The sequence below is a fragment of the Elgaria multicarinata genome, chromosome 21 (assembly GCF_023053635.1).
Source record: "Elgaria multicarinata webbii isolate HBS135686 ecotype San Diego chromosome 21, rElgMul1.1.pri, whole genome shotgun sequence".
In the NCBI taxonomy this organism is placed as follows: domain Eukaryota; kingdom Metazoa; phylum Chordata; class Lepidosauria; order Squamata; family Anguidae; genus Elgaria; species Elgaria multicarinata.
This window is the reverse complement of record NC_086191.1, coordinates 10,144,989-10,153,623: the sequence shown is the minus strand read 5'-3', so window position 1 is coordinate 10,153,623 and position 8,635 is coordinate 10,144,989. Positions and strand designations below refer to the sequence as shown.

The 8,635-nt window shown below is 47.4% G+C and overlaps 1 protein-coding gene across 1 annotated transcript; it reads left to right on the top strand.

Moving 5' to 3' along the window:
- The first annotated feature begins 5,402 nt into the window (after window positions 1-5,402).
- LOC134412163 (complexin-3-like) lies at window positions 5,403-7,578 on the top strand. The gene is made up of 4 exons (XM_063145987.1): window positions 5,403-5,554; window positions 5,666-5,667; window positions 6,767-6,854; window positions 7,356-7,578. Exons 1-4 carry the CDS (start codon window positions 5,411-5,413, stop codon window positions 7,560-7,562), a joined length of 441 nt encoding a protein of 146 aa, XP_063002057.1. The 5' UTR covers window positions 5,403-5,410; the 3' UTR covers window positions 7,563-7,578.
- Window positions 7,579-8,635: the final 1,057 nt, after the last annotated feature.

Genomic DNA, 8,635 nt, shown 5'->3' with positions numbered 1-8,635 from the left:
TTAACCACAGTGAATAAGGCAAAAAAGCCTCATTCACCATGGCTAAAGCTGTGTCTTCTGAACAAGGCCACTGTGAACGGGAAGGGGGAAACTATGAAACACAAGAGATACAGTCTTTCAGGTCCACAGTGAGATGATTTGGGAAATCAAAAATTTCTCCCATTTTTTTTTAAAAAAAATGCTCCCAATTTTTAATGTCAGTTTTGGGTCGATTTATTTTGCGTAGAGATTGGTCAGTGTGTCCTATGTTGATTGCAGAGGGGCACTGTTGGCAAGTGATGGAATATGGCACATGGGCAGATGAATAGGTAAAGCAGGCTGCTCTGAGCTCCTGTCATGGTTGCCTGAATGACTATTGGCCCTGGGCCAGTTTGCCTCTAACGACAAGCCAACATTCTTCAGAAGGGCCTTGAACTTTAGAACTATTCCTGAGCCCGGAGGTGGTAGGAAAGCCGCAGCTTCATGCCAGAGTGAATATTCTATGTTTTAAGAAAACTCTGGATTTCTTCATCGCATGCATGCCGCTCTCCAGGGAGCTTAGAGCGGTGGATACATGGCGTGGACCTCCCTGTCTTACCCTCAGAATAACTCTGTTAGGATAGCTAAGGTGGAAAGGAGGAAACGAATAATAGAACTGAGGGCCAAGACTGCAAAGTTTTTTGCTGCAACAAAGAGAACAGGGAGCTTGTTTTTTTGGGTTTTTTTTTTAATGCAAACAGTGATTTGCAGGGCTCCAAATTCTGCACCAAGTGGTTGTTTCGGTCCTTGCCTACGTGTGGTCAGATTATCAATAGTGCTCTCGCTCTGTGTGTGTGTGTGTGTGTGTGTGTGTGTGTGTGTGTGAGAGAGAGAGAGAGGGAGAGAGAGAGAGAGAGAGAGAGCATGCACAACTAAGCTGAGTGTTCTCATGTCCCACCAACCCACATTCCCACGCATTACTCAGTCCTCTTTCCCCTCCCCATCAGCCTCTTTCGCTGTAAGAAGCTTAAGACCCAGGCCTCTGTGCCACCTGCCACGGTTTGCCCTTGGCCCAAAAGTCCCATGGCTTTCTACAGCCATCTAAGCCTCTGGTGCGTCAACCGCCTCCCAAGTGCGGCTGTTGATTGATTGTTTTAGACAGGAATGCCCACAGTGAATGCTCCAATTCATATAAGACAGGTTTGGTTGCACATAGGGGGGCACTTGGCAGTGGGAGGACGTTTTCTGGGGCCCAGAGGCTGCTGAGGGTTCTGCCGTCGATCCCCTACCTCCGCCTTCCTGCTGGATCGTCGCACGCGGGTGTGATGCCATCAAGTCTCCCTATTCATCGGACCGTTCCACTTTGGGGGTACCCGTCTCTGGACTAAGAACAAACGGAAGAGCCCTGTTGGATAAGATCAAAGACGGATGTAGTCCAGCATCCTGTTCACACAATGATCAACCGGATGCCCCAATGGGAAACTCACAAGTGGGGCTTGTGTGCAACAGCACCCCCTCGGTCGTGTCCCCAACATACATCAGTATGCCTCTGATAGTGGAGGTAACATACAAGCCCATATATACTTCAAGAGACATACAGAGAGAGAGAGAGACGTTCAGAGGATAGCAACAAGGCAGAGGATCTTCTCAGTGGTGGCCCCTAACTGTGGAAAGCTCTCCCCAGTGATGTCTGCCTGGCATCAACATTGTTATCTTTCTGGTGCCAGTATCAGACTTTGCTCTGCTCCCAGGCATTTGAGAAAAAATTAACAGGTCCTGGGATATTGTATCTTTAGCGTTTTAAATCTTTTCAACTTCCCAGAGAGCTTTGGCTATGTAATAAATGGAAGGATGAACCCGGGGTTGTCTGCTCGGCCTAGTGGTAGCTTTCCAGAATCTCAGGCTGATCCTGTGTTCCCCATCACTGGTTACCTGATCCTTTAATTGGAGGTGGGGAGGACTGAAAGTGGCATCTTCTGCATCAAAGCAGGTGCTCTCATTTAATTTAACATATTTGTTCTCCTGCTTTTTAAGACAAAAAGTCTTCCAAAAGCAGCTTACCATTATGAAACATTTGAAAATGCAGCAGGTGGGGAAAATCTCTGGCCCTCCACGTGATGTCGGACTGCAACACCCATTATCTCTGCTCTGTGGTGGTTGGGGCTGATGGGAGTTGAAGTATCAGATTGATTGCTGGCCCATTGCTACAACTATGCCTTCGGTAGCCAGTGCCCTCTAGATGTCTGGGACTCCAATTTCTATCTGAATTTAGACTTTCTCTGTTTTTAGATAAAGGACATAAATAATGTAGCAAAAGAGGCATTCCTCTCTGCATATGATAGAGAAAAGGGAGAATGCCTTTTCTAAGGAGGCGTTACCCATCAGGTTTCTAGAAGTACATGTCTGTAAGAATAAAAATCTCTTCTCTGATTAATTGGAAATTATGCTGATTAAAAGCTATAATTTTAAAAAACAACAACTTTCCAGCCCTAACTTGGATGCAAGATTTCCTTCTCCCATTCCTTAATTTTAAGACCATTCCTCCAAGTAATTAACCATCTGAAATATGCCATCTTTTGAAAAGTCAAGCTACTTTTAGGGGCAGAGGAAGAGATTGTACACAGAAAATATCTGGGTCTAGCCTCCCATCCAGGCATGAGGGTGGGAATTAGACCCAATTACTTTCTGTATGCATTCTCTATACGTTTATATTTTCTCCATACATTCTCTTAACTCCCACCCTATAGAACTGAGCTGCTGTCATTCCTCTTACCTTTTCCCTTCTTAGAAATCTCCTTGGAAAGGAGATTTTGCCATCTGCTAATCCGATTGCCAGTTGGAACAGGGACTGTGTGTTTGTGTTACAAACGTGTGAAGAGACTCACCTGTAGCCACTGAAATCTCCACAATCATTTTTGGCAACGCCTTTGTTTGCTTCTTTGGGAACAAGCCATGAGGACTAGGAACTTGATATTTTCAAGAGGAGCTAATCCTGTGATCTTCCAGAGAACTGCCGGTGGATACGCTGGGACTGGAGCTGTTCGCCTCAGGCTGGTGGCACGTGTGTAGCATTCTCCATGGCAGACGTGTGCTGCTTTGCTCATGGTGCCATCTGGTTGCTGCGTCTGGCCCGACTGTCACCCAGGTGGATCAGGGAAAACCCGGCGTCACCCAGAGTCTCTAAGTTGCTCCTGATCCTGGTTTAAAAAGCTTGAGCCGGCCAAGAGCTCTAATCATTCTTCTGCGGCATTTACAGAGAGCGGCTCGCCCAAGGAGAAAGACTGAAGCTTCAGAGATTTCCACAGGTGCGTTGGCTAAAAGGCAAAGTGCATTCAGGTGAGGACAACAGAAGCTAAAATGTGCCAACAGAAGCTAAAATGACGTCTGTTTGTTTCTGGCTTCCCCGGGCAGGAGTCTTATTCCTTGGTTTGCGTCTGAAATGAGAGCCAGCGTGGTGTAACGGTTAGAGTGTTGGGCTGGGACTTGGGAGTCACTGGGTGACTCTCAGCCTAATCTACCTCACAAGGTTGTTGTGTGGATAAAATGGAGAGTAGGGGGATCATGTACACTGCCTCTTTGGAAGAAAGGCGGGATAAATGTAAGTAATTAATACATTTTGGTACATTATTTTTCTGGAACTCGGCACCACAAGATTGTGATGGCCGCTAGGTTAATTATATCTATTTACGTATATCTGGATTTATTCCCCTCGTGCTGCCCCTTTGCCCCCACCATTCTGTATGGGATTTCTCTGGTTCCCCTGCACATCTACTGCAATATTGCTTGACTTAAAAATGCGTACGCAGAAAATCCCACAACAAACCTACGTTGACTCTTTGGTGTCCAATCCCAGCCATATTGTGACTTAGAAAAGTTGAAAGTTGACACAAATGGCTCTTGCTTGCTTCTACTGCAAGAACAGAATCCTGTTTGTTTGGGTTAGTTGGAATCCCAAGTAGTTTTTCCTACATGACCTTTCTCTAGATCATCTTGAGCTGTCAGAAGTTAGTAAAGTGTTGATAAATGGTTGTTAAAAATGGCATTTTCAAATTCTGAATGGATTTATTCCCCCCCTTCCCCTTATCTCGACGCTTACGTAATTTCTTAATTGGCAAAACTGGAACCGACCAGGGTGGGCCTGACTCAGAAGTTCACTTTAATTCATCCCAGTTAACATGGATTTGTTCTTCACAACATCACAAGATCTTATACTACTGTTTCCCTCCCCCCCCCCAACGGCATCTTCTGCTTGCTACACTCAAAATGTCATTAGAAATAAGCAATGTTAAAGGGGACATTGAAGGGCTGGGAAGCCTTCTTCAGTGTCCCAAACTTGCATTCTCGCCAGTCCCTCCATTGATTTCATAGAGGGGGAAGGGGCCATTTCTGAAGGTTGGGACAAGTGTACGTTTTAGCTTCAGGAAAAACTTCCTGACTGTTAGAGCAGTACGACAATGGAATCAGTGACCTAGGGAGGTTGTGGGCTCTCCCACACTAGAGGCCTTCAAGAGGCAGCTGGACAACCACCAGTCAGGGATGCTTTAGGGTGGATTCCTGCATTGAGCAGGGGGTTGGACTCGATGGCCTCAGAGGCCCCTTCCAACTCTGCTATTCTATGATTCTATGATTCCAGCTGTCTGGGAGAACGAGGCATTTTATTTTTATTTATTTCATTTCTATCCTGCCCAATAGCCAAAGCTCTCTGGGCAGTTCACAAAAATTAGGTAGCTTTTCCTTCCCAAGGCAGCTAAAAGATCTGGTGCTGTTGTCCGAGGATCTAGGGCAGGGGTGTGGGTCTTTAGGCCCGCAGGTCAAATCCAGCCTTCTATGTTCCCCTGGACTGCTGATCGTTTGGTGGTTTTCTGGCTTTCCTTTGTCCCTCTCTGCCCCATTCTAAAAGGTTCAAACACCTCCCTTAAGATTCAGTTACTGGCAGTAAGAGCTTTAAGCTAAAAGATGCTGGCTTGTTGGCCCCGCCCACTTTTGCCTTTGGCTCCGCCCACTCTTGGGACGTGGCCCCTGAGAGCTCCTCCCATATGGAATTCGGCCCTCGGCTGAAAGAGGTTCGCCACCCCTGGTCTAGGGCCTGGGTGAAGATGGGAAGTGCAGAAGACGCCCCCGGCTGGATTGGAACCAAAGACCATCTAGCTCAGATATAAAGGGGCATGATCTACCATCCACAGCTCTGTGAGAAAGATTTCAGGAGAGAGAGAGAGAAGGGAGGGAGATGAGGCTCACACCAGACACAAAGTTGGTGAATATTGCTGGTTGTGGTTTTATTCATTTTATGGGACTTGTTAGCTGCCTCGGTAGGGTCTGTATCCTAAAAGGCAGCATAGAACTAACTGTAATAAATAAAAATAAATATTAGCGTGCCCCGCACCCCCAATTTCACATGATATGCTGACACAGCTGTCTTACCTGTGTCGTCTGCTTCTAGTCCTCCGTCCATATGGGATCCGCGGTGAAATCGGCCTTTGGTGGCCCAGCCCGGCAGCTGCTGTGCTGTATCTCGGCAGACTTCGCCAAGGAAAAGGATTCTGGCACTCCGAGATGCCTCCGCCGAGACCGAGCGCCACAGCAAGTCCAAAAGCAGGTCAACCAGAAACAGAAGTAAGAGTCCCTCCTCTTCCTTTCACGTCGGAGGGGTGTAAAATCCTAGGTCCTCTTCCGCACGTTACTGCGTGAGAAGCTTTCAAACAGGTAGCAGTCCTAGCTGTACATTATTTTACAGCTTGCATGCCTAAAAAATCTAGTATGTGAATCGGTTGCTAGGTTATTTATTTATTTATTTATTTATTACATTTTTATACCGCCCAATAGCTGAAGCGCTCTGGGCGGTTCACAAAAATTAAAACCATAATAAAACAACCAACAGGTTAAAAGCACAAATACAAAATACAGTCTAAAAAGCACAGCCAGGATAAAACCACGCAGCAAAATTGATATAAGATTAAAATACAGAGTTAGAACAGTAAAATTTAAATTTAAGTTAAATTAAGTGTTAAAATACTGAGAGAATAAAAAGGTCTTCAGCTGGCGACGAAAGGAGGACAGTGTAGGTGCCAGGCGGACCTCTCTGGGGAGCTCATTCCACAGCCGGGGTGCCACAGCGGAGAAAGCCCTGCTCCTAGTAGCCACCTGCCTCACTTCCTTTGGCAGGGGCTCACGGAGAAGGGCCCCTGTAGATGATCTTAAGGTCCGGGCAGGTACATATGGGAGGAGGCGTTCCTTCAAATAACCCAGCTCCAAACCGTTTAGGGCTTTAAATGTCAATACCAGCACTTTGAATCGGGCCCGGACCTGGACTGGCAGCCAATGAAGTTGTAAAAGGACTCATAAATTTATTATCAAGCCACATCCAGCATCTTGGCGTCTAACTTCTAGAAACAAAGTTTCTGGTCCCTAAGACACACAGGCCACAAGATGCGTGTTTGCTGCCACAGGCTGACATGCTCCTGCAACTCTCAGAGGGGTAACTGAGCCTGTTACAGAAAAGGAAAAAGGCACAGCAGTCTCACGGCCTACCTTTTCCTCCATGAGGACTAGAAAGATGCTTTAAAAAATTAGATGCTGAGATTTCTCAGGGTGCTGCGTTTTAACTCTGTATTGATTCTGTGATTGCATAGAATTGTGTAATGTGCACAGCTGATGTCTAAGGCAATCCCAAAGGTCACACCTGCTGATCCAAACTTTGGATGAGTGAACACCTTCAGAAGGAGATCACACTTTTCCCACTAGCTTCTCTGTCTTTCTGATGCTGCATGTTTCTTTTCCTCTGACACTGTTCTTCCTTTGTGCCCCTCAGGAACAAGCGGGATGCAGTTTTTGCTCAACACAAGGCCGAGCGCGCCTCCATGAGGGCCCACCTTCGGGAGAAATATCAACTGCCCAAGGTAACTGCCGCCCTTCCCCGGATGACACCTTCGGGTCTCCTCGCTTTTGAAGGCTAGGCGGGTGTCCTTTTTGGTGGTGGTACCCCGTCCGTGGAATTTCATATTCCAGGAAACTTAGCCTGACCCTCATTGCTCCTGTCTTTTAGAGAAGTCTGTCCCTTTTCCAAGACGCCTTTCCCCATCTTTGGGTTCCTTCCTGGCTTTTGCACATCTTATTTTCTCATTTGAAAAGGCTGAAATGCCTCTTCTGGCAGGAAGACTTTTAAGCTACAATAGGCTGGTAATTTTTGTCTTTTCACCCCTCCCCTTCAGCCCCCACCCCACCCAAAATGCAGCCCCTGAGTGCTTCTGCCAGTCTGAATTCAGCCCTCAGGCTGTGGGTTTTCACGAGTTGGAAGGGGATTTTAGCTTCCAAAAAGTCTGCGATGCTTCCGCTGTTGTAACCAGCAGATGGTGTATTTTTCTCTGGTGCTAAACCCCTCCCTGGTTTTCCTCTCCCAGAACCGGACAGACAAGAAGCAGTTGGAAGCGGCCGGGGTTAAGACGAAGCTCCCACAAGACTTACTGGCTATCGTGAATCCCAAGGCCGCCTCCGAACCTGGCTCCATCTTCCCGAATCTCGGTGGTTTGGATTTCAGCGCCTGGCGGACGACTGCAGAAAGCGCGATGCATTCTCTACAGCGCCCAGTGCAGTGTCCCGTCATGTGAGCCACCCTGGGTGAACCTCGCTGGCAAATTTTAGTCCAGCAGACCCATGAAAAAGCCTCTGGTGGGGCTGTGTGGCTGTGCATTGCTTGGACCTCAAAAGATGGGCCAAGCGGTGGCTGGAATTCCTTAAGGCCTGTCTCTCTTTTGCAACCGGTTCAATGCCTGGCAAAACTTGGATATCTCCGGTTGCGGGATCTCTGATCGCAAGCGCTGGAGAAGTGAGCCTCTCTGCAGTGGTGCCACCAGCCAGAACAAGACTGGTCTACACGGAACAGCTTAGTTTATGGCCGCTCGCTTTCCTGTCCTCTTCGGGGTGATGCTGGTTGGGAGGTACTCGTGTGTTGTCCAGCATACGAGAAGTTTGAGCTACTTAGATTCAGACCCTTGTTTCAATAAAATACTGTAACGGTTTTGGCTTTGTCGTCTCTTATTAGTATTGTTACTTATAATTTGTATCGGTGGGAGCAACTTGCACCCGGCGCCATTCTGCCCTGTCCATTCCCTGGCACCCTGCTGTGTGGGAAGGAAGAAGGAGAGAGAAAGCAAAGGGGTGTGAAAGTAAGAGAAAAAGGGTGAAGCACTTTTGCCTCCGTCTCTCCCCATGGCTGGCAGGAGGTCACCGCTTGATTACCCATGATGGAACGTGGCCCTTGATATTTATTATTATTTATTTATTATTTATTACATTTTTATACCGCCCAATAGCCGAAGCTTGATAGAAAGAAGGTTGTTCAGCCCTGTTTTATATAGAGGGACTGCAGCTCAGCAGTAAGGGTGTATGCCAACCTGTTACAATCCCACTACTGCCACCATGTCTCCTTTACCCTAACACTTGAGCAAGAGGCGCTCCCATGGGTGCATGATAATTTTCAACCTGGGAAGGGAGGCAACTACCAGCTAATTCCCCCAGGCACAGCCAAGCGAGTTCAGCCAGTTTCCCCCACGGCTAGGCATGCGGTGTGGAAGTCTGAAAATAGCGTGAAAGCAATCTGGCAAGGCAGCTAGGGAGAAAGAGCTGTGGGGTTGTCAAAAGTATACAGTCAGACCCCAGGGTTCCACATTAAGAAACTAAA